At 49.4% G+C, this 24,777-nt stretch overlaps 3 protein-coding genes across 3 annotated transcripts in view; all 3 read left to right on the top strand.

The window, feature by feature from the left end:
• Positions 1–1,856: 1,856 nt before the first annotated feature.
• Positions 1,857–6,182, top strand: CTSH (cathepsin H). Its single transcript, XM_015811887.2, has 12 exons — positions 1,857–1,953; positions 2,103–2,134; positions 2,393–2,501; positions 2,611–2,681; positions 2,986–3,090; positions 3,274–3,360; positions 4,487–4,542; positions 4,646–4,727; positions 4,815–4,883; positions 5,151–5,257; positions 5,552–5,677; positions 6,023–6,182. Exons 1-12 carry the CDS (start codon positions 1,857–1,859, stop codon positions 6,096–6,098), a joined length of 1,017 nt encoding a protein of 338 aa, XP_015667373.1. The 3' UTR covers positions 6,099–6,182.
• Positions 6,183–6,351: 169 nt separating this feature from the next.
• On the top strand, positions 6,352–24,468 carry BLM (BLM RecQ like helicase). The gene is made up of 22 exons (XM_029283322.1): positions 6,352–6,449; positions 9,193–9,597; positions 9,715–9,872; positions 10,751–10,910; positions 11,712–11,806; positions 11,897–12,011; positions 12,911–12,999; positions 14,139–14,333; positions 15,657–15,775; positions 16,401–16,514; positions 16,682–16,780; positions 17,257–17,405; positions 17,549–17,655; positions 18,502–18,662; positions 19,643–19,838; positions 20,609–20,799; positions 21,131–21,272; positions 21,857–22,056; positions 22,292–22,484; positions 23,274–23,396; positions 23,644–23,839; positions 24,279–24,468. The coding sequence occupies exons 1-22, from the start codon at positions 6,352–6,354 to the stop codon at positions 24,433–24,435; spliced, it is 3,462 nt and encodes a 1,153-aa protein (XP_029139155.1). The 3' UTR covers positions 24,436–24,468.
• A 236-nt stretch (positions 24,469–24,704) lies between these two features.
• The window catches only part of WDR76 (WD repeat domain 76), a 9,874-nt gene continuing 9,801 nt past the window's right edge, over positions 24,705–24,777 (top strand). The window contains exon 1 of the mRNA XM_029283321.1: positions 24,705–24,709. Coding sequence (XP_029139154.1) covers positions 24,705–24,709 — 5 coding nt within the window. The remainder of the gene's footprint in view (positions 24,710–24,777) is intronic.

The following is a 24,777-nucleotide window of genomic DNA, read 5'->3' as shown; positions in this document are numbered from 1 at the left end:
TATTATCATGTATTTTTTACAGTGTACAGTGTATAAACCCAAGTGATTTTTTGAGTAGCAGGCATGCTCTATGGGAACTGAATTCAGAAACCTTTTGCTGTAAGCAATACCCTCTGGTATGAGAATTGTCTTTCAAGACCTGAAATATTTCAACCTGCAGCTTATTTGGAAAAGAAAATTTCCATTTTTTTGTAAAAATATATGTTTCCTGATTACCTCTTGCTAATAAATCTATTCTATCTCAGGGTGAACCATGGCTTTGGGCGTGTGTACAGACCAGCCGGCGGGCTGGAGAGGCAAGTTTGAAAAGGAGAAATGGAAAGAGGGTGGGGAGGGAGAGGTGTGTGGCATGGCTGGGGACAAAACGAGGGCTTTGGCAGTGGTGTGGAAATGGCTGGAAAGGCAGTGGCTGGAATTAAGGGTGCCCTTAATTCCAGGTTGCTTCTCTCCTTGATTAGTTTCCATTCACTGTTTCTTGTCTTGCCTTCTGGTGCTTTGGAAAATAAGTCGACCACCTCGTCTTTGTGGAAGCCCCATTTGGATTGAGCAGGGGGTTGGACTAGATCTCCAAGATCCCATTCCCAACCATTTTCTCCAGCAACGTAATTCAGAAGTCATTTTTTTTCCATTCACCCTTTCTGACAGTCACAAGAGCCTTTTAATAAAAATTTGACAAATAATCAAAGCACTTTGTTTTCCCCCCACTCTGAGTAGTGTGACGGAAAGTACCCACCCATCTCACTTCCCTGGTGCTTAATATGGCAATTTACAGTAGTTTCATTTCATCTTTCCGAGGGTTGAGTTTCCCCGTGTTCCTGTTTCTTGTTCCCTTGTAATTCTGTCTTTGCAGTTTCAGATCTTTTTTTGTGTGGCATCATCAGCAACTAGTCACCCCGAAGGCTTTAATTGAGCCATGTTGCACACACCATTAGCCCCCTGAAAAACCCTCAGGTCTTCCTTGGCATCTGGGGGGGGCGGCATATGACCGGAGAAGCCATCACCTGCAGTGCACCCTCAATCGTTTTATATCTTCCATCTGTTTCCCTTGATGAAGATCCAGGAGTGGCTTGCCATGGCCTTCTCCCATGCAACATGGACACTTTGGCCACAAAAGCGACCCTCCGCTCCCAGCAGCTGCTCCTATTGCAGTCTGGGAGTTGAAGTCCCCAAGTCATCAAAGGGCCGGGGGTTTGAAGACCCCTGCCTTAGCTCAAGGGTGCTTTCCAAACGGCAACCGGATTCCTGGTTTTTTCTTTGGGAACGTTTTGCTTCTTATCCCAGAAGCTACCTCGGCTCCAGAACGTCTGGCTGCCTTTTGGAAAAGCACCTTTGGGACAACCGTAACCGGGAGTCTCCGTCGTTATTCCTCAGTTCAAGTTCGGCCTCCTGCGAGGAGACCCGGAGCCTCGGCGCTTCCCCCCTGCCGAAAGGAGCCGCGGGGCTGCCTCGGCCGGGCTCTCCCACCCGGGCCTGCAGCACTCCGGCCTCCTCGGGGCTCTGCCAGCCGAGTGTCGGGGCTTTGAAGCCTCCTTCCCTCGGGACAGGCTCAGCAGCCAGCCCCGTGGAGGTTTCGCTCTCCGGCCAGGGGCCCCGGAGAAGGCGGCCCAGCGCGGCTCCATTGGCCCGCCGGCGCCGCCCAGGTAGCCGCCCGCGGCCGGTGGGAGCGCGGCCTCGGAGCCACAGGAAGGGGCGGAGGCAGCGCCCGGGCCTCCCCGAGCCTCCGGCTGCCCAAGGAGCCGCCCAGCCTCGCCCCGCTCCAGAGCCCAGCCAGCCTCGCCCCGCTCCAGAGCCCAGCCAGACGTGTCCCGCTCGCTCGCCCCGCGCACAGGATGGCCCCGCGGGCGCTGCCGCTCTCGATGCCGGCGCCGCTGCTCTGCTTCGCGCTGGGACTCTGCCTCTGCGCCGCCGCCGCCGCCGCCAGCAGCCGCGGCGGCCCCCGCGGATCCGCCTCAGGTACGGGCGGCGGGCGCAGGGCAGGCGGGGCGAGGCGGTACGGTGCGATGCGGAGCTCGGCCGCCGCCGCCGCCGCCGCCCGTCCCAGAAGGGGCGGTGGCGGCGGCGCGCGCCCGGCCCGCTCCCGACCGGCACTTTTCCTCCCGCAGGAGAGCCGCTCTTCAAGGCGTGGGCCTCGCAGGTAAGCAGCCGCTGGGCAGGGGCGACGGCGGGACCGGCCGCCTCCGAGAGCAGCGACCGCTCCGTTGCCGGCAGCCCCGAAGAGGCGCCCTTCGCCCTTCGCCCCCCCCCTCTCGCGCGGGCAGCGGGGCGGATGAGGGAGGGGGCGCCCGGCAAGAGCCTCCCCAGCCGCGGGTCGGGCGGGGGAATCCCAGGCTGGAGGCGCCTCCCCCTCCCCGCGAATGCTCGCCTCGCTTTCGCTTTCTCTTCGGCGCTGCAGCACCGGCGGACGTACCGCTCCGAGGAGGAGTTCCGGCACCGGCTGCAGATCTTCCTGGACAACAAGCAGAAGATCGACAAGCACAACGCGGGCAACTACAGCTTCCGAAGTAGGGGCGCTGCTCAACCCCCCCCCCGGCCGGTTTCCCTTCGGCTGCTAAGAAAAACGCCCCCCCCGGTTGTAGCCCCTCCTGACGGCCCCCTCCCCTCTCTCTCCAGTGGGCCTGAACCAGTTCTCGGACATGACCTTCACTGAATTCAGGAAGAAGTATCTCTGGCAAGAACCCCAGGTAAGGCCACCTGAGCCAGGTGAGGCAGTCGGCAGAGGCGGCCTTAGTCTGATTGTAACCCAGACCCCAATCAGCTGGACTGCTAGAGGGACGTTTCTTGACCTTGGAAACTTTATTCATTCAATCCTTTATTTGGCCCCATCCATGAGAAGCAGGCTAGCAATGGTGGCCAGGGGCCCATCCAGAGCATGCCCAGGCTGTGCCCCCCCCCCCCCCCATGGTCTGTTCTGGCACAGGAGAGCGGGATGGGCTGGCCTGATGGGGCTCATCTGCTGGCCAGTGACCGCTTCCCGCTTGCCTCCAGAACTGTTCTGCCACCCTGGGCAACTTCCCCAGGAGCGCAGGGCCCTGTCCGAAGGCCATCGACTGGAGGAAGAAAGGAAAGTTTGTCAGCCCTGTGAAAAACCAGGTAATTCGCTCATTCAGTCCATTCATCCCAACAAGGCACTCTGGGCAGCCAGCAGGGGTTAAATGGGGGGGGGGGTGAGCTTCCCTCTGGCCTTCCAGGCGCCTTGCTAAGAAGCTGGTCCCCCTTCCAGCGGATGGGATCTTCTCATACCTCTCCTCTCCTCTCCTTCCCCCTCCCCACCAGGGCTCCTGTGGCAGCTGCTGGACCTTTTCCACCACCGGCTGCTTGGAGTCTGCCATTGCCATAAAAACGGGGAAGCTACTGAATTTGGTGAGGCTGTTCATCTGCACTCCGCTCTTTTTAAAAGATTTTGGCAAAGTATAAATGAGGGCCGTTTGGTGCCAGCCTCCCTTGCAAGTCTTCCTGGGGAACCTTCCAGTCTCACAGGGCAGCTCAGCAGGACCCACCTGGTGCTGCCCTCTTAGGGATGCTGCTCCCAACCCAAACTCATCAGCATCCCCCTTCACACAGCAGGCGGCTAACTGGGGGCCAAACCCCTGGCTGGGAAAACGCAGCCTTCTCCTGCCAAGGCCAGAAGGGCGGGGCGGGGGCTTTCATGCCATGCGTTTGTGGCAGGGAGAGCAAGCAGCCCTGGCCGAGTCCCAGCGGATGGATGGATGCATAGATCTTTGTTATTTTTTACTCTGGGCACACTGGCACACATTAAAAATGAAACTCTCTTGCCTGCTCTCAAAAGTGTACACAAACTTAACACACACATAAACATACTATATACAACATATGTATATACCTACACCCTTACATATAAATATTAATCACTGTCCTTATTTATTTATATTCTGCATTTATTATTTTCACAAATAATTCAAGGCAGCAAAAGTATCCAACACTCTCTCCTCCCCTTACTTTCCCCACAACCACCCTGTGAGCTGTGATGGGCCGAGAGAGAGACTTGCCCAAAGAAACCTAGCCGCCTTTCATGGCTACAGCGGGACTAGAACTCTGTCTCCCACTTTGTAACCTGGTGCCTTCACCACTTGACTTCAACCTGCACGTCCCTCTCCATCAGTAGGGCTGCAAGGGGGACACAAGCTATTGCAGAGCAGCCCGGCCCAGAAGGCTAACTGTATATGTGGGCTTCTATCCTGGGCTTCAGTTTGATCAGGGTGGGCTCGGGCCCCGCTCTGGCTCCTCTGGGCACCCTCGGACCCTACAGAAGCAACCCGAGGGCAGGCTTCCTCAGGTGCCAAGCACAGTGGCAGAGAGCTGGAATGGCCCCTCATGTGCAAAGACACCCAGTCTCCAGGAAAGAAAGTGGCACCAGGCAAGGCCAGGCCGGCTGCTCAAGAGACGGGCAGGAAGGCTGGAACGGGACCCTCAGGGTGTGGCTTTCCGAGGCTGGCAGCCTTGATTTAACATGTCTCCCCTCTTTCAGGCGGAGCAGCAGCTGATTGACTGTGCTCAAAACTTCAACAACTTTGGCTGCAGTGGGTAAGAGATGCCCTCCCCTCCCCTCCCTCCAGTTCCTTCTTAGCCTCGGCCTCTGGGGCTCCCCGGAAATGCCGCTTGGTGAGGCCTTCCCTTTTCTTCGCAGGGGGCTTCCCAGCCAGGCTTTTGAATATATCCTGTACAACAAGGGGCTCATGGATGAAGAGGCATACCCTTATCGGGCCCAGGTATTGGGGGGGGGGCTCTGATCCGAGGCGGGCAAGTTGCCTTTTCTGCGAAGCTGCATCTAAAAAGGCTCCTTTGGTTACGTGCAGAACGGCACCTGCAAATTCCAGCCCCAGAAGGCAGTGGCGTTCATTAAAGACGTGGTCAACATTTCACTGGTAAGCAACCCGCAGCCTCTTCCCTAGAGAGGCCAAGCAGCAGCCAAGAGCCCTTTGCCCCTTTGGGGATCAACCTTCACCTCACGTCCCACAAAGCAGAGGCCCAGGGCCCTCCCAGCAGTCTGCCTTGACTGCCCTATTTAAAAAAAGATTAATAGACTTGAAAATGGTCTGCTTCTCACTCGGGTCTGACGGGAAGCCATGTCCCCTCTTTCTGCACATGCTCAGAGGCCCTAATCTGATCATGCCGGCCCTCTTTCTTTCCAGTATGATGAGCACGGCCTGGCACAAGCGGTGGGCACCTACAACCCAGTGAGCATTGCCTTTGAAGTGAGGGAGGACTTTGTACAGTATCAGGAGGGGGTTTACACCAGGTGAGTCCCTGCTGGCACACCCGTTTGCTTCATGCCAAGAGGATGTTGCTCAGTGGCCCCACAATCAGCTTCTTCCCAGCAGGGCTCCCTGAAGCAGCATCTGGCAGCCCCCTGCAAGAATGGCCCCCATTCCGTGGCCCTCAGATCCCCACCAGAACGCCTAGGCACCCCTCACACTTGGTCGTTACGCTTTTCTCCAAGAGGCCAAGGAGCCAGGGTGGTTCTTCTTTCCCTCCATGACTCGCACAACGTCCGACTCGGTCTCCAACCGCTGCTCCGTCTCTCTTCCCACAGCACGGAGTGCGACAAAACCCCGGACAAAGTGAACCACGCCGTCCTGGCCGTGGGCTACGGGGAAGAGGGCGGCGTTCCCTACTGGATCGTGAAAAACTCGTGGGGCACCTCGTGGGGCATGGACGGGTAATGCGCTGTCCCCGGCGGCTTCCCTCGGCCTTGCAAGGCGCCGGCCTTTCCGGATCGGCGGCCGCCTGCGAGGGTCATTCTCGGGGAGGGGGAGGCGAAGGGGGAAGCCGCTGCGGGTCCCCGCAGTTCAGCGGCACTCGCACTCGGGGAGCTCCGGTCCCCACGAGAAGCCCGCCCGCCGAAGGGGAAGCGGCTCCCGGGGACCCGGCTCTGGGCTCGTCCCGCGGCTTCCTGGGGGAGTCGGGCGCCCTCCGCTCTGCGGCGGGCGGGGCGCTTCGGGGTCGGAACCCCCCGCGAAGAGAAGCGGCCGCTCCGACGGGCTCCCTCTCTTTCCCCCGGCAGGTACTTCAACATCGAGCGCGGGAAGAACATGTGCGGCCTCGCCGACTGCGCCTCCTTCCCGGTCCCGCTCCTCTGAGGCCGGCGCCCCGCGCGCCCTCCACGGCCCCGGCAGCTGCGCGGGCTCCGCTCGGCGGGCAAAATAAAAGCTTCGAACCCAGAACCCGTCTGGTGGGCGTGTCGGGGGAGGGGCGGCAGGCGTGGTCTCCCGGCCCCGCCCCCGGCTCGCCGGAAAGCGCCCGACGACACTTCCGCGCGCCGGGGCGGGGCCTGCGCGGTCCAATCGGGCGCCTCCGGGCCGGGAAGGCGCGTCGCCCGAAGCCTCCGCCGGGATGGCGGCCCTTCCGCGCAACAACCTGCGCGAGCAGCTGCAGCGTTACTCGGCCAGGGGCGCCCTCGGCTCGCGCGCAGAGCCCAGGCCGAGGCCCGCGTGAGTGAGGCCGGGGTCGGGTCCGCCGGGGGGGGCCGGGCTTCGAGTCGACGCTCGCCAAGTAGGGGGGCGGAGGGCGCGAATGGACGGTGAGCCGCTTGCGATGGAGCCCGCGAGGCAGGCGAGGCACGCGGGAGCCGCCTCGGGCAGCCTCCCCTTCGGGCCCGCCCGGTCTTCTGCGAAGGCTGCCGATGAAGGGCGGGCTCCCGGGCTCCGGGGAGGGGCTGTGGCCGGAGCGGCGGTTGTCCGGTTCCCTTGCGGGAGGGATGGGAGCAGCGGGGAGAGCTGGTCCGGAGGCGGCGCCCCAGACGGCGGCGGCAGTCTTCGGGGCGGCCCCGTAGAGCGCCTTGCGGCAACCCTCTGGGGGGCTGAGGGGACGGTGGGCCGCGCCTCCCCGTGCAGGAAAAGGCGAAACTGAAAGAGAAAATGGTGCAAGCGCAGCTCCTCTCCGGGGCTGCCACACCCAAACCGGGGTGCCTCAGATTGCAGCCCAGTTTTCTTTGGGAAAGCGCGATTGCGTCCAGAGTCAACGGTGGAGAAGCACCGGCGCCGTGGGGGCCCAAAACCTGCAACCGCTCAGTCTCGCGAAGGTTAAGCCGAAGCCTGTTCTCCCCCATCCAGACCCCCACAGTCCCCAAGCGCTGAGGCCAAACCCCAGAGCCCAGCCCAGTTGGTCCAGGTCGCAGATGTAGCCCTGGATATCATCCGAGGCCTCAGCCGTTAAATAGGAGCGGGGAGAGCATCCAACCCTGAGATATCCACCGAAAACAGGCCAGGGTCGAGAATCCTTCCTCCCCATTCCCGCAAACTGGAACCAGCTCTGCTGAACAAAGCCGTTCTCCCATTCCTCATCCCTGGAACCAGTCTGGAAGGATCCAATGCAGGATACACCCCTTTTCTTTTGGTGATCTGAGAAATTATTGACCTGCCAGTTATCCAGTCTGCAGCCTTCCTCCTGCCTCCCAAGGTCACTACCACTTATCATTACATAAGGAGATCCGGGATGGACACACTACCTCCACTTGACTCTTGCTAGAGTCACCCACAAATGCAATTGGTCGCGTTTCAGTCATCTGAAACCTGACAGAAAAGGATCCAGACAATCCATTTCTACCAGTACAACTAGCTGTGGTTGGAGATCCAGTGAGAGTTATTCAAAATGGTCAGATCTAGCAATGGTTTTTGAGGAAGGTAAACAAATGGCAGCAGAACCGTCCCCCCTCCCCCCAAGGATGAATCCCCTTCCCCAATCCGAGGCATGTCGAGTGCCAGAAAGCACAGACAGCTGGGCTAACGATCCCAAGCACCCTGCCTGTTTCCTTAATGGTATCACCTATTCTGAGATGTGGAGCAAGGTGGAAAACGGAAGCAGTGAAAGAAAGACACCAATAGGGAGCAGAAATAACTAGCCAAGCTAATAGATTAATTCAAGACGCTGTTACTTCAACTACATAAAACGGTATGAAATCTGCCAAGTTTCAGCTTGACTGTTGAGGGACTGACTCGGAATCCCTTTTCTCAGGGATTGCTACCTTGAGGTCAGTGATGGAGTAGCCTGGGGGGGGGGTGCAGACACATTCTGCCACCGGACACCTTTGCGGCTCTGCCCACACAGCCACAGGAGTTATACCAGGGCTGGCAGCGGGGGTGCTCCGAAGACACTGCTGCCGTCTCTTCAGCTGCCCACTCTCCCGTGGCTGTGTGGGCAGAGCTGCGAAGGTGGCCAGTGGCCGAAACTGTCAGCCCAGGGACGATGCAGAGAGCCTACCACCGGCCTCCAGAGCTGCCACCATCGAAACCATAAAATACAGGCGGTGAACGGGCAGCAGGCAGCACGACACAGTGCTGCAGAACCAAGTGGCAGGCGGAGGAGGAGGCCGCTGCCGAGCAGGTAATCCGTGGGGTGGGGCCAGCGGGGACTGAAGAAAGCCCCTCCAGCAGCGGACGCAGCTGATGCACAGAGGCAGTGGAGGCCTTTTGCCGTCACTCCTCCCTGGCTCCGAAACGGCGTAGGGGAACGGGTAAGGTGACCGAGCCTCCCCCACCCATCCTCCGTAGTATGGCAGTCCAGCTTGGGAGGGGGGAGTGAAAGCGAAGAGGCGGGTGGGCAGCCGGGTCATTGAACAGGTGGGGGAAAGTTGCCAAGTGGGGAGGGGCCAGGCTGCGGGGGCCCTGAGATAAGCAGGTGTGGGCATGTGGAGCAGCTACACCCCCACCTGCCTCACCTCAATTGTTGGCAGTGGCATGGGCACGCCTTGTGGCCTCCTGCCCCGTTGCAGCCGCGAGCAACCAGATGGGATGGAGTGGGCGGGCAGCTGCAAACGAAGACACCCCCGAAAATAAGCCCTAATGGTTCTTTTGGTCCTATTTTTGGGGAAACACGGTATTTATTTTTAATATATTTATTATGCTGTCAATATAAATATGTTGCCAATGAATCTGGAAAAGAGATTTCTGGACACTAAAGATGATGTTTTGAATTTTGCCATAAAATGCTTGCTTAGAGTAGAATAGCAACTGCATTTCATCTGATATTGTACATTTTTCTCAGAGCTGAAGTAGCTGCAGAATGAATACATAATAGCGCAGCTTCTTAACAATATTCAAATGTGTGTCTGCAATAAATCCAAAATAGTGGCAAAAGTCAGTACTTTGAGCTAGATCTGACTTGCTTCTAAGCGTTATGTCATCATGACTGGCTAAAGTCTAAATTTACCCATTTTTGCAGGGGATTTATATTCAGAAAGATGAATTGCCTTGATGTCTGCACATCAGGATATATGGGTGGAACAAAACCTACGGCCTTAAAGGACAAGAATACCAATTCTTCTTTGGAAAAACAAAATGGTATTAAAAATAAGCAAACCAAAATTAATGAGCTGTTTGAAACAACACTGAAAGTTGAAGAAGGAAAACAAGAGGATTCAAATGATCAACATGTCAAAAATTTAGATTGTTTTATCTCTTCTGTGAAAGAAAGTGATGCGGACTGCAAAGTAGGGGGATCTGAGATCCCTACCCCGGAACATAATTGTTCAAACAACTCATTTATTGACCTTACTGATAGTTGGGAAGACATGGAGGACTTTGAAACACCTGGACCACAGAAAAGATGTCCACAACAGTCTGTATCATTTCAAGATAAGTGGTCTGTAAAAAATAGAAAGACTGCAAAAAGCCTGAATCCATCTACTGGAAAATCAAAGATACCTAGCACAGAAAGAGATAATGAAGACTGTAACGATGTGTATATTTGTACAAATAGGAAAACACAAATGCTTCATAAGGAACAAGAGGGAGGCAGCCTGCCTGTTCCTTGTCTTGTCCCTTCAAATTCCAGTCAAAGAGATTTTTCAAATGGAGAACGTGAAGAGAAGTCTTTGGAAAGTCTCCAGACAGGAAAAAAAGAAAAATCTTGGATTGGTAAGTGCTCTTTTTCTAACCACTTCTGTAACAGGGATAACTTCTGGGAAAATGAATTTACTACAGCAGGTGCCCCTTAAGCTAGACTCAAATGAAGCTCACTTCCTCTTAATTTATGAATTTAGGTTGTCATTAGTTTCTCTGCAATGTTTTTCAACTTTCCAGTCTAGCTTACAATCTTGAAATTCCTCATGAGGTCCCCATCTAAGAGCTAAGCAGCCCCAACGCTGCTTATTTTCCAGGGCTAGTCAAGGTGACCGGAATGTGGAGGTCTTCTGCCCTGGTGCTCCTTCCCCAGGGAGCTCACAGCAAATGCCCTCCCATCTGTCTTCACGTCAGCTGCATTAGGGAGACCAATCAGTCTCCATCAGCCTGAGGTCTCATCAAGTAACCTGTGGCTCTGTTGGTGTCTGACCTGGTTCTCCGTAGTCCAAGTCTGACCTTGTTCCCTATGACACAACTTGACTAGGTTAAAAAGAGTTGCGTACATGTCCCCACTAATCAACACATCTAATCACAGAAAATCATTAGATGTACTTAATGCTTTTCCTTACTTAATTAGCAATAGCACTTAGACTTATACACCGCTTCACGGTGCTTTACAGCCCTCTCTAAGCGATTTACAGAGTCAGCATATTGCCCCCAGCATTCTGGGTCCTCGTTTTACCGACCTCGGAAGGAGGGAAGGCTGAGTCATCCTTGAGCTGATCAGGATCGAACTCCTGGCAATGAGCTGAATTAGCCTCCAATACTGCATTCTAACACTGCACCACCATGACTCTTATTGCTATAATTTAACTTTATATTTTTAACGATTAAACCTATTCATTATTTTTCACTGGTCTTTTGTTTAATATGTACTCTTTTTTTGGTTAAAGGGCAAAATGATTCTGGCCTCCCTTTAAGTGGGAATGAAGAGTCTGAGGATGGAAGGGATGACCCTCAAGTATTCAGTGAGTCTGAAGACTACGTGGACTTCATACCCCCGTCCCCAGAGGAGGAGATGCTGCCTGCTTCGTTTGTGCTGAAGAGCACTAGGTACACTAGGATTTATCTTAAGGGTACAGACAGCATTTTTCTTGGGGGAAATAGCTGGTATTTATACCTCTGAATGCTCTGCCTTATCCCTAAAGATAAAACAATGAGGGTAAAACAACCAAATTGTTCTAAAAGGGCAGGTGGTGGTATTAGAGTGGGTGAGTTTGGACCCTAAGCAACCCCAGAAGAAAGGGAGATGTTTACCAGCAGCTGTCAGTGTCTCCCCCCCACCAAAATTACATGGGGAAGTGGGCAGGAAGGGGATGGATCCAGAAGGCTTCTCCCTTTCCCCACTATGCAGGTAGTCCTCACAACCACAGTTTCTGCTGTTAAGCTATTAAGTGAGTTTTGCCCCATTTTATGACCTTTCTTGCCACAGTAATGTGAATCGCTGCAGTTCAGTTAGTAGCCCGGTTGTTAAGTGAATCTGGCTTCCCCACTGACTTGTCAGAAGGGCGTAAAAGGGAATCGGTTGCAAAAAACTGGAAAATCAAATAATTTCTTTCTCTGGTTGGTAGTATTTAAGCCAATGGGAAGAAGCACTCACTGAAAAATTAACACTTTCAAACTTCAATACGGTTGTTTTACTCAAATTTAATTTCCACTAATTCCATACCTTCCTAATAGTTATTGATTATAGAAATATACAGTATACAATTTTGATTGACAGAAATACTGTGGATGTATGTATAAAATCACGGTCTCATTAAAATTCTATTAGATGCATAAAGTGTATCTACTTTATGATATATGTCTGGATTTCTTAATAATTCTTAACGTTGTTAGGCATTTTCCCCAAAGGACAGCTGACGAGACAACACTGAGTCCTGAACTCTCGATGAGTCAACTTCCAGAGTTTGGAGAAAGCAGCAAAAGAAGCGAAGGAAGGAAAGAAGGTAAAACACTGTGACGTGTTCCAATTAGTCAGACAGCTTCGCACTGCGTGTGTCTTGCAAAGTACGTGACTGAACCCTGTTACATTTCAGGCCAGTCCCTCCTATGTGTAATGGAAGATATCTGTCGACTGGTGGATTCCATTCCAGAAAGAGAGCTGAAGTCTCTGCTAGGCGGTCCAGAGCTGCTTCGGCTTAGAGATTGCAGGTCTGTTGGGAGTTGAGGCTGGTTTGGAATGCAACGAGGGCCTTTGCTTCTTTACGTTAAGTTAAGAAATTAAGATGGGCTAAGTTTGTCCAAGCTGCAAAGTGCTCAGTCCCCTAAGATTCTCGTAGCTCTTAAAGCAGGCTGTATAAAGCGAGTCGGTTTTTTTAAGGTATGCATAATGACTTCTAGAAAGTAGAAAGTTCTTTGTCACAGGTTATAGGTAAATGGAGTCCTACTCATATTTATTTCAGAAGCAGAATTGTGCAAATAAATTCTCTTTTGATGTCTTCATTGGGATTTAATATCTCATGATTCCATTGCCTATTTAGTCCAAGGCTGTAAAACCTCCGCAGAAGTTCCAGCTTTGGAAAATATGCCTAGTCCACAAGGGGGAAAAATTGTCACTTATCTATTATATTAGAGAAACAGGAATGTTGTAGAACAAGAGAGTTTTTAATGACCAGATAATACCCCAGTATCATAGTTCTATAGGAAACTCGTGGGTGAATAATAATTAAAAAAAACTTTTAAAATGGGACAGCATTTTATTATCCATAGCCATCGAGGATCAGAAGTATTGATTGAATTGTTGAAATTGTTCAATTTCAGTATTGACAGAAAATGTATCTATTTGCACAGGACAATACATTGCTATTAAGGGTAGATACATTCTATATAGGATAATAGTATTGCTTCAATTTATTGGCCAAATCAAAACTGAAAATGCTTTTATATAATACACTAAAGCAGCTGTTTTAGCATCTATTATGTTTTATAGGCAGGGTTCTAAATTGGATTGTGAGTTGTAAGTAAGGTAAAAGAAGAGGAATTTCTGAGATGGGAACAGCAAATTCATTTGGAAAGTTTTAAAACAATAACTTATATTTTCTTATATCCAGAAGAAAACTGTTGAGCAACCCCAGAAATGGAAACAGAATTGGTGCTGATACACCTCTAGATATAAACTGCAAATGTAATTTCGACCATGGTGGGTCCCAAGATGGAACTTGCTCTTCTCAGCTGGGAAAAACGTCTCCCGCTCTTCCTCAATGGGGTGCTTGTATTCCTGGGCCATTTTCTGGCAAGCTGTCTGGTGATGTTCCCCCCCTGCCTGGCTTTCACCTGCCACCCTCTCGGGGATCAGCCAGTGCCGATCTATCTGTTTCCATGAAAGATCCTACCTTGGATGCTTCCTCTTCTGCCATGGAAAGTTCAGGCATATCTTGTCCCAAGAGGGAAGCCGGTGGAATTTGGGGGAATCCAGACTTAGAAGCAAAGACACGCTGGTGGCCTTCAACGCCGAGTGGAGCAAAACCAGAGAGCCAAGGGAAGCGCGCTCCGTTTATGGGCAGTGTTGAAAGGGAGAGCTCTTTGGCAACTGGAGGGCAGAAGCTTAGCGATGATGATGATTTTGATTTTGATGACTTGGACGAGGCAATGAGTGCTTCAACAACCAGACACGCTTATGAGGGGCCAGCCCAGCTTGCTGCAGATGCCTCCCCTGCACAATTATTTTTGAAAGGAAACCGTGTAGCGTCCAAGGCAAATGCCGATCTTTTGCGTAGCAATGTTTCTTACACGGACCGTTCTGTGAGTGGCAAGAGTTGTCCTGGTAAGTTGCACTATTTCTTCTTTTAACGCATTCTGGAAAATAAGCTGCAGTAAGAAATTACTGTGAAGAGTGTAATTAACTCATTTGACAAACAATCTTGCATCAGATGCTCTTACCCACACATTAACTGTCCTCAACCTTTTTGAGTATATTTGGACTTTTAGAAACATGTGGACACTCACCACGTAGTTGCTAGCGATGCTTCCCACAGTTCACAAATTGGCCAGCCGTAGGCACGTCTGCGTGTCAAGACATAAATTGGGTCCTCTTCAAGATTTCACATTGTTCGGTACATATATGATTGGAAACAGAGTAGGTGAAATCTCCTGAGATTTAATCATTGACGTGGTTTAGTGACACCCTCCCTCCCTCCCTCCTTCCACCCCTGAAATGTATTTATATATTTTCAGGTTTATGAAATTAAGTTTCAGCACCTGATTGGCTGGCTGCAAATCCTGGAAACAGCAAGTATATTTTGTCTTCAGTCTCATAATAAAAACTTGTTTTCTTCCTAGTTCTTCCACTAATTAAGAACACACCTTCCAGAAATGCCACCCTGGAACCATTCAGAGGTTTAGCATTTCCGCATTCTAATGAGATGCTGAAGATATTTCATAAAAAGTTTGGCCTCCATCATTTTCGGACCAATCAGCTTGAAGCCATTAATGCTGCTTTGCTGGGTCAAGACTGCTTCATCCTGATGCCCACAGGTGAGTCTTCCAGCAGAGGCCCCCTCTCAGGGGCCACTGCTTTCAAGGAAAGAGGCAGGGAGAATCAAGGCTGACAAACAACATATTAAGCTGTGATTGAAATAATCGAGAAAAAAGCAGTTATAATAATTGGTTTTAAATCAAGTTGCTGATGCATTCTCCTGGTCTGTGGTGTGGTTGCCTGGCTTACGTTTCCTCGGGTCTCTGTGGCAAGTCCTGTGGTTTAAAATGCTGCTTCTAAAGCGCAAAAAAATTCTAACTGATTAGCATTATCTACAGTTGAGGCCCTTCCCTAGGATATTGTGTTCTGTGGTGGATTGGGCGTCTGGGCATGTTGACAAACCATTTAGATTCAGGTACCTCTTTGCTCCTGGCTTTTAGCTTGGGCAGTTTGGTTTGGAGTTCGTTTTCCCTTTCCCAGCTTGTCTGAGGGATGTAATCTTGATGGGGATTGTCAGCATTTTTGTGTGTTCTGGAGTCATGGTTTGTTCCAGGTGCTGCTTGAGGTTATCTACGGTATGCTGGCATTTGTTTATTTTGAGGTGAACATCCACAATTATCAGCCATATCAGTTTTCTTCGCCTGCTTTGTTGAGTTATTTGCCATCCAGCTAGCTGTTCCTTGGTGGAGTTTTGCTTTGCCCCTCCTCCTTGGATCTTACAGTCCTGCCAGTGCTGCTCTGAAAGCCACTAAAGTGGGAGAGGTCTCCCAACACGTCAAGGCATGGGGGGTGGGTGGGGGGAGTTAACTATTTTTGTAACTTTCTAAGAAGTAATCATACTCTAAATCAATTTTAAACTTTACTCAGAATAAATGAAACTCTTGGATTTCTTACTTTGTTGAATTACACATTTCCCTGCACAAGCCCAGGCTGAACGCTCTTCTGCCCATTATAAAGCTATTTTCTATTTTGATATTAATGTATGAATTGCTGTTTATTATGATTAGAAATCATTTTCAGGATTTCGGTCGGTGTGTGTAACAAACTGAATTCATAAGCAATCAAATCTTTGGCTGCGCTTTAAATAAAAACCTAAGGAATGATTTAAAATGAATTTCATAAGAAATAACTTAACCAGGGTTAAGGACCTTCCATGAATGGTTCACTCCTGCACCAAACAGGAGATTGAGCTTAGTGGTTCTTTTTGCATCTCAGTTCTCGGACCATATTTTAATCTTCACGGTAACACGGGTGATGGAGAAAGTGTGGGTGGAAGCGTTGCGCCTCCTCCTGTGGTTGTGTGTGCAGAACTCCTGTGTCTGGAACTAGTAATGGAGTAGAACATGAGTAGAGCTTTCATCCTGTGCTTCTGCTCTGCTCAGGAGGTGGCAAGAGTCTGTGCTATCAGCTGCCGGCCTGTGTTTCAGTGGGAGTCACCATCGTCATCTCTCCCTTGAGGTCCCTGATAGTGGATCAAGTTCAGAAGTTGACCTCCATGGATGTGAGTTCAAGATGGCTTCCTGATTGATTCTCTGTAAATTGCCTGAAATGTAAAGCCATACTAAGATAATTTGTATCTGTCACAGGCATCTGGATTTCTGCTCTTTGCAGTGTGACTGTGCAAAAAATAAACCTCTAAATTCTTGTAGAATTTGTATCCATACAAAATTTAGTGGGTTGGTCCTGTTTAAAAACTAGGAAAAAAAACCCTGGTGTATAACTGCTTTCAGCAAAAGAACAACGTAGCCTTGGCCTCCTCCCACTTATGGGTCCAGCTAGATTGGTTTTTTTTACATATAATTGTTATTGAAACTTTTAAGCGAAAAGATGTAGACTAGGACAAAGAAAAAACATTGAGGAACAGTAGAAAAGTAAGAAAAATGATAGATAGAAGTGACTTCCAAATATTATTCACAGAGTTATAAGTACAGGTCCAGCTAGAATTGTGCAGTGCTTCTTACAATTTGGTTCCGAGTCCAAAGGAGCGGGCACTGTCCAACAGCAGACCACAGGTCTGGCCTTCCCCACTCCGAGCACAAGCAGTTTCCAAAAGTTTCCAAAAGAAGTGGTCAACAGCAACCAAAATTCGCGTGGAAGCCTTGCTAGCTGCTGTCCTCTCTGTCTAGATCCCAGCCACGTACCTCACAGGTGACAAGACTGGCGCCGAAGCATCCCGAATTTACATGCAGCTCTCCAAGAAAGACCCCATTATAAAACTCCTCTACGTTACTCCAGAGAAGGTTTGTATGGAGGCAATGCTCCAGCTGGCCCAAGGGGCTTGGATCCTTCCGAAGGCAGGGAGGCCTTGGCTGCCCTCGCCTGCCTGAGGGGGCCTGGGGGTGAAGGAGACGTGCCAGAGCCATGAAGTTGTGGCATCTGGGCCTCCTATTGCACTTGCTTTCCCCAGGTCTGCTCCAGTGGTCAGCTGATGTCAGCGCTGGAGAATCTCTACCAGCGACAGCTCTTGGCTCGCTTTGTGATTGACGAGGCCCACTGCGTCAGTCAGGTGATCTGTTTTCACTGAAAAGGGGGCGGATGGCCACAACAGTTGCGTCCCTTTCACCTGCGTTGAAGGCCCCAGGCTGGAAAGCAGGAGACCTGCGACTCCCACCGTTGGCATGAAAGCCAGCTGAGTGGCTTTGAGCTAGTCCCCCTCCCTCAGCCCAGTCCACCTCACAGGGTTGTTGTTGTTGTAGGAATGGATATGTTTGTGGCTTTGTGTTATTTGCAAAAATAGTAGAGGCAGAATACAGCCATACAATAAAGAAAGTACACCCTGTTTGAATTCTATGTTTTTACGTATCGGGACATGTGCTCCTGTTCATCTGAGGTTGTATTTACCTATTTTTAAAAACTGGTAAGGATCGGATGATTTTTACTGTGTCTAGATATGTAAAACTGTAGAACACAAAGAGGGTGTACTTTTTTTCACCTGACCATATAAATAAATGTAAATGTAACTTTTAGAAATCTTTTTACTAGTGGGGTCATGATTTTCGTCAAGACTACAAGCGGCTGAACATGCTCCGAAAGAAGTTCTCCTTGGTTCCCATGATGGCCCTTACTGCCACCGCCAACCCCAGAGTGCAGAAGGACATCCTGAACCAGCTGGAGATGCACCAGCCCCAGGTGTAAGTTTGATTCAGAGGCGGAGGAGAGATTTCCTTCCTGGGAAATTTGGAAAAGGGATGGCTTTCCTGGGGCTGCTGCACAGATGAGATACGTAGTTGTTCAATAATCCTTTTAGTCAACTAAATTGCTAATATCCTTCCAGGTTTACTATGAGCTTTAACAGGCACAACTTGAAATACGACGTACTACCCAAGAAACCCAAAACTGTTGCTCTAGATTGCTTACAGTGGATCAGGAAATACCACCCTGGTAAGTTATCAACCCTTCTTCCGTGGCCAACGTCTACTTGTATGGGGTTATTTTAAACCCAGAGATTAGATATTTGATATCTTGGTGTTCCTTAGTGAAATAGGCACAAAATAGGTAAGCCTTGTGGAATGATTCTGTAGACATCTAAAACCTATTCAAAAATGTCCCTTATTGATAAATAAAGTGGTGCCACGTGCCTAATGCAAGTTTCTCCAATCCTTTTGGAATTTGGGGGGCTTTAATTTTGAAAAGTATTTGGGTAATAGCACCAATGTAAGGGATGTGCCAGCTACAAAAGGCTGGAAATACCCTATTTCCCTCCCTTTATGGCTTTTCTGGAGTTAGAAAGGCCCACTGAGGGTTTTTGCCTACTCAAGGCAAAAATCCAAACGCAGGCATCTGAGAGAGAAGGCTGTCCAGCTTCCAGTTGGAGACACTCAAGAAGGGGATAAATGATTTTATACATACTTTTTTTTCAAATGTATTTTTTGTTGGGAAGGCTAGGAATTTGGGCAGGTCCCTCCTTTCTGGAAGGAGATAAAGGAACAATGTCAAGTTTAAAGACAGTTGGGCTTGTTTCTATCTAACGATGAGTAGTTACAAGCTGCCATTAAGGAAAGCCAACAGATGGAATTCAGAACTGTATCGCCCTCTTGAATAGACCAGCGTTTCTCAACCTCAGCAACTTTAAGATGGGTGGACTTCAACTCCCAGAATTTCCCAGGCAGCTTTGCTGGGAAAAAAGCTGGCTGGGGAATTCTGGGAGTTGAAGTCCACCCATCTTAAAGTTGCTGAGGTTGAGAAACACTGGAACAGATCTTTAGAGCCTTTTCCTGTGTGTTGCAGGTGACTCAGGAATCATTTATTGTCTCTCGCGGTATGAATGTGACTCCGTGGCCAACGCTCTGCAAGGGGGCGGCCTCTCTGCCCTGGCCTACCACGCTGGTCTCCCTGACGGCACCAGAGATCTCGTGCAGCAGAAATGGATTAACCAGGATGGATGCCAGGTAGAAAGAATAACCCGTGAGAAAGTGAGATCAAGTCACGCAACCATGTCGGCAATTAAAGCGGGGGGAGGGGAGGGGGCCCACGTGACAGTCTCTACAAAGAAGGTGCAGGGAGCTTCAAGAGCTCAGACTGGCACAGATTCTGTTGGCGTACAGCTAAACGTGGCTTTTCATTGTTTGACTAATACTGTGGCTTGAACAGGGTGATTGGGAAGACCAGAAGCCTTAAGAACACTTAGAATGCTGCTTCCGGTTTTGGTACCTCCATAATGCAGGCGGTCCTCAACTTGCAGCAGTTCATTTAGCGACTGTTTGAAGTTGCAATAGCACTGAAAAACATGACTTATAACTTTTTCACACTTATGACTGTTGCAGCATCCTCATGGTCAGGTGATCAAATAGTATGCCATCATTTTGTGACACTGCCAAACGTAGCAATTGGGCTGCCTTCCCTGATTGGATCCCTCACCCTTGATAAAGCTGCTGGTGTACTTAGACGTTGCCCTCCTTGGAACGGCTTGGAAGAAGAGCTGGAGAGAGGGAGGGCTTGCCTGCAGTCCTGGCAGCGTCTCTCTGGGCCAGCAATGAGGGATAGGCCAACGGGGATGAATTAGTGACCGGCTCTGCCAGTCAGTTGGCTGGACTCTCCCTTTGGTTCTTCCCTAGCAAGGCCATGGATTCACCTTGATTCCCAGCCACACCGGCACACGCACAACAGGGAACGATGCGATAGGAGAGGCAGTCAGGACCACGGGCAGGGAACATGGCAGAGGATGGCAAGCGCTCTGCCCAGCCTGAGCTTTGGGCAAAGAGAAAGGATGGAAGGAGCGATCGGCAAGAGCCAGAGTCAGTCCAGTGAGATAATCTAACAGGCACATGCGAGCCCATCAGAGGCAGCTTCCTGGGGGTCAGCCCCCCAAGGTTCAGCGCCCTTGTGCTTCCCTCGCCTGGAGTAAGGGGCTTGTTCTCTTGTCTTCCAGGTTATCTGTGCCACCATTGCATTTGGAATGGGGATTGACAAGCCCGATGTGCGCTTTGTGATCCACGCCTCCCTCCCTAAATCTATTGAAGGCTATTATCAGGAATCTGGCAGAAGCGGGCGGGATGGCGAAGTCTCCCACTGCCTGCTTTTCTACAGCTATAGCGACGTGACCAGACTGAGACGGCTCATCCTGAGTAAGTGTCGTTTCAAGCCCTGGGCCATGTCAAGCAGGCCCCGGAGTTTTCAAGCTGGAGGCCTTTTCTCCCTTGCCCCACTCACGGTGCTGCTCACTCCCAAAGGTTCCAGTTGGTCAACGCTTAACAGAAAACCCTAAACCTGAATAGAGTGTCCAGCCGATGACGCACTGACGTTCTTCTTTCTGGGCTTCACTGTGCAAGCAGCCCTTCCTGGAGCAACGCTCGCTGCCTGCCACTCCAACAATATTCAGAGCCAAAATAAGACTGACTTTATCTTGCTTGGACTATTATACGAAAAGCTGTTGCATTCCAGTATTTCACAATTTGGCTTTCATTTTTATTACCTCTAAAGTCAGCCAGAATTAATCTAGCTAGTTATGCCTGGCTGATTTCTTTTGTTTCCTGTTTGTCAAGGGATCTGTGTGTCTAGGATGAGGACTGGGAACAGTTTGGGTTTTAACAGTTAGAATTAATTTTTTTTAAAAATGGAAAAGGCACCACAATTGCCAGCTGCTTTTCCCAGCAAGCTCTGGGACGGTCCTTGTCACAACCTAATCTGATCCAGCAGGACCATCTGGCAGCTAAGCGATCCCCTTGCTCCAGGAAAATGGCCACGAAGGGAGTTCCAAGGTCTGTGGGGTCTTTCTTTCCATCCTCACCAGGTTCATCAGAGGTTTTGCAGCAGCTTTGTGAAACTTCAGTTGCTTGTTCCAGGTATTGCTCCTCTGGAACCTTTTCTCACAAGGGCCACGTTGCTTGCATTTCAGTGGAAAGGGAAGGTAACAGCCACACCCGGCAGACGCACTTCAACAACCTCTACAGCATGGTCCATTACTGCGAGAACATCATGGAATGCCGGAGGATACAGTTGCTGGCCTACTTTGGAGAAACAGGGTTTAATCCCAGATTTTGTAAGGAGCACCCTGAAGTAAGCTGTGACAACTGCTCCAAGCAACAGGTAAGCAGCTCTGCCTCAAAGTTTGCCTCTAAACAGCTGGATCAAGCCCCTCTCTGAGGGAGTGGGCAGTTCAGAAACACGAAATATAAATACTAAACAAATAAATCTTCCTGGGAAGGGCTGAAAGCAGCCAACTGAAAAGTTGGTTTTCCAATGATGGCGTATCATTTTTCCTCATTATCGCTGTTTTTCATACCCCAAAAGCTATTAGATGATATTCCTATTATGTTATTAATTACAACTACATGGTTTACATTTTAAATGGTATGTGAAAATTCTGCAGTCTATTGGTTCATACGTGATACAGAATTAATAAAACTATTTTTATTAGGCGTACAAGTTGAAGAATGTGACTGAAGAAGTAAAAAACATTGTGATGTTTGTTAAGGAACATTGTGGTGAAAAAGGAACTAGAAATATCAAGAGAACTGCAGGAAGATACACCCTCAATATGATGATTGACATTTTCTTGGGTAAGGTCTATATTATACATATTTGTATATACGTGTGCAACTCCTGTATATTTTTTTTAACATTGGGAGCTGGATAGGTCGTAAAACTGGCTGGGACATTTTCTTCTCCCCAGCCCCCCCCCCTTTTGCCAAAGAAGGATGGGCCTGGTCTCGTGCGCAGTCATTTCCATGAGTATCCCATGGCTCACTTTATCACCCTCCTTGTCTTCTGTTGGGGCTCAGAGTATAGCAGTCTGTTCACGTGATAGAGATGGTGGGGTGGAATTTGTGCCCTAGCAACGACCCTCCCTCCTTCCATATTTGCCTGTGGGATGGAGGGAGGGGTGTCTTCTCTCCCTTTCAGCCACAGTGAAGCAGAGTGAATTGCCTGAGGAGGGTCCCTTTTGATGAGAAACCCAGAGAGATGCGCCTATTCCAGGCTGCCCAGTCAGCACACTCTTGCTCATACCTTCACAGCGGGTTATATCCAGATGTGGACCCTACTCTTTCGTACAGTGCCAGAGGTTTCCAATCCCGGGGACTGTTCTTTCTGAAGAAGGGCTTGGGCATAAAAATAGGCTATACTACTCTCCTCCTTTTCCTAGGTTCAAAAAGTGCAAAGATTCAGCGTGGCCTCTTTGGCAAGGGAGCAGCCTACTCACGCCATAATGCCGAGCGGCTTTTTAGGAAGCTGGTGCTGGACAAGATTCTGGACGAAGACCTGTACATTAGTGCTAACGATCAAGCGATAGCGTACATCCAGCTGGGGGAAAAAGCTGGTGCTCTGCTGAATGGCTTCTTGCAGGTGCGTGGCTGCAGAGGCAGCCGCCCAAGTTTCTTCCGTCCCTCAGCGTGGATTGAAGCTGCTGTGGGATGGTTCAGAAAAACAGAACAGCAAAGGGGGCTGCTGAAAAGGGGCTTTCCTGCTGTCAGCCATCCGTTGTGCTGGACCGTTCCCTCTTCTCTCTTCTCTTGTAAACGACGTTTCAGAAGCACGCTTCTTTTTATTACACACCAACCTGCCTCTTCGTGCCCTTTAGGTGGAGTTCTGTGAAACAGAAAGTGCCAGCAATATTCGGAAGCAGAGGGCTTTGGAGACCAAGATGTCCCTACGGGAAGAGATGATTAAGAAATGTCTCTCTGAACTCACAGATGTCTGTAAAAACCTTGGGAAAGTGTTTAATGTCCACTATTTTAATATTTTTAACACTGCCACGTTAAAAAGAATAGCAGGTAATCTATAACTTCATGGGAAAATGTGTATGATATAGTTGAGCATAAGTCCTACCATATGTGTTACAATAAAAATAACAAGCGTGTTGTCATTATCAAAGTCACTGACATGCCAAATGTACAATTTCCAACACTTCAGTGCAATGCTCAGCTTATGTACGACAAATGCAACACTTGTTCAAATAGCAATCCTCAGTATTTTATCTTCCTTTATTTGCCATCTCCACCTTTTTTCTCACTTGTTTTCTCTGCATAAGTTTGAATTACATAAGAAAAGGCCATGATACCTGACGGCATTTAAAAATCTGTTACTTGGTAGGATGCTGAAAGAGTTGTAAAATTTGTCTGTCTCCAGATTTTCCAGCTTTCAAAGTGCCCTGTTTCTATAGCTCCTTTTCATGCAGATTTCTTCATCTCTGTCTAATGACCTTCAGGCAATATCAGGGTGATGAAAAAGTCAGTCAAACTTTCGATGTCACTGAGTCCTGACAGGGTGTTGGAAATCACACCCCTGAAGGCAGAAATGGCAAGGCTTTTCTGTGTTGTAGTGGAGTAACAAGGATGTTCCATGATGTCAACAGGGAGCCCTTTACAGCAGCATCTAGCAGCTCTTGGCTGATCTCAAAAAAGCTAAGCAGGAGTGTTGGTTGGTTAGACTTGGAAGCGAGACATTGTACTGTAGCCTAAACTGGGAAGTTAAAAAAAAAGTTCTTGGAAGATAGGGATGACAAGCCAGTTTGGTATTGCGGATGCCAAAAAAGCTGTATTGAGATTTTTTTTTTTTTTCAGAGACTTTGTCTTCAGATCCAGCAGTTTTGCTTCGGATTGATGGTGTGACAGAAGACAAATTAGAGAAATATGGAGCAGAAATAATAGAAGTGATGCAGAAGTATTGTTCAAAGATACTACCAGGTATTTAAATAGCTTCATTTACTTAATGCATTGGCTGGTCACATTGCCACAGAATCGTGCTAAAACGTTAATTTCTGTCCTGTTGACTTTTTTCCTTCCTTATCACTAACACACCTCAGTTGCTTTGGTCTAGACAAGCTCCTCAAGTATTTTGGTGGCAGTCATGCAAATGGGACCCCTAATGCAGAAATGCTGTCAGAACTAAGAAAAAAGTTTGTATTAAGGAATACTGGGTTTTTCTCTGCAGCGGAAAACAAGCCTCTTGCAGCCACAGAGACTGACTTTAGCAGATGTGATAGTGAAGATGAGGAAGAAGCAACGAATACGACGTCCCACTATTTCCAAACCAAAAATGGCAAGGGAAGGAAGAGGAAGAAGTCTAATTTTTTTAGGGAATCGAAGAAGAAAAAAGGATCTGGGGGACAGCAGGCTTATTCTAAGAGGTACATTTTTCGATTCTTCATAAAGGTTGAATCAAACTGTGACATAGTGCTAATGAAGCACCTTTTAACTATTACATCATGAAAAGTTCCTTGGAGATAGCCACTAGTAGGCCTGCGAGTTGAATTCTGTCATTGGCAATCACTTCGGAATTCTTTAACTCGGGCCACTGACTGGCTGTGCCTCTCCTTCCACCCCCACCCCCACCCCCGCCTCCCCATTGTAAGAGCCACAGAGGTATAAACACCCCCTGAGCACTGAGGATTCAGAAAAGGTGATGGGAAAAGGAGTCTCTCTCTGCTGGTGTCGCTATGTAAATGTTTCCTTTCTCTGTCTGCAAATGACCATTTAACTAAACTGTCTGACAGAAGCCCCTGTGATCTTTTGAAACAAGATATATGAAGATGCTCTAATAGCCTGTTTGTTCTTCTCTCTTCCTAGGAGTTACAAAGCCTGCAAAAGCACTTCGGCTGGTTCTAAAAATTCTACTTCCTGTATTATTCCTGGCCAGCCGGGAGCCGGCAAGAGGCCTGGAATCATGACACTGCCAAGGCCCCAAAGCAGACAATACCTTAAACCTTCTTACGTGCTTTTGTGATGCCCTTAAAAGTTATTTTCATTTTTGTAAATGCTATTCAGCATAAAAGTATTAAAGTTTTCATTGACTTTTATATTAAGTATTCATGTTTCATAACTTGCTTGTACATAAGTAAAGCATTTAAATTAAGTCGCTTCTCGTGAGCTGTTGCATAAGAAAGCTTCTGAGTTGTGGGTACGAATCCCCTAAATATGAAATGAATGTCTGGGAGGCGGGAGAGTAGAAATTTAACTGGTAGAGATTAAAATGGACTGTTTGTAGCCCAAGTGATGCGGTGAGGGCAGTGATGAGCAGCAGCCCTTTGAGCAAGACAAAGATTGCCTGCTGGCCACCAGTCTCAGG

Source organism: Protobothrops mucrosquamatus, unplaced genomic scaffold, assembly GCF_001527695.2.
Source record: "Protobothrops mucrosquamatus isolate PMUCROS unplaced genomic scaffold, P.Mucros_1.0 scaffold56, whole genome shotgun sequence".
Taxonomy (NCBI): domain Eukaryota; kingdom Metazoa; phylum Chordata; class Lepidosauria; order Squamata; family Viperidae; genus Protobothrops; species Protobothrops mucrosquamatus.
Note: the sequence above shows the minus strand (reverse complement) of the source record. Positions and strands in the feature narration are given on the sequence as shown.

Bases quoted from the DNA above. Each gene is read 5' to 3' on its own strand.
- CTSH (XM_015811887.2), top strand. From the start codon at position 1,857: ATGCCGGCGCCGCTGCTCTGCTTCGCGCTGGGACTCTGCCTCTGCGCC. The intron at 4,728-4,814 runs GTATTGGGGGGG...GGTTACGTGCAG, and splicing joins CATACCCTTATCGGGCCCAG to AACGGCACCTGCAAATTCCA. The intron at 5,258-5,551 runs GTGAGTCCCTGC...CTCTTCCCACAG, and splicing joins CAGGAGGGGGTTTACACCAG to CACGGAGTGCGACAAAACCC.
- BLM (XM_029283322.1), top strand. From the start codon at position 6,352: ATGGCGGCCCTTCCGCGCAACAACCTGCGCGAGCAGCTGCAGCGTTAC. The intron at 9,873-10,750 runs GTAAGTGCTCTT...TTTTGGTTAAAG, and splicing joins AAAAGAAAAATCTTGGATTG to GGCAAAATGATTCTGGCCTC. The intron at 18,663-19,642 runs GTAGAAAGAATA...CTTGTCTTCCAG, and splicing joins TTAACCAGGATGGATGCCAG to GTTATCTGTGCCACCATTGC.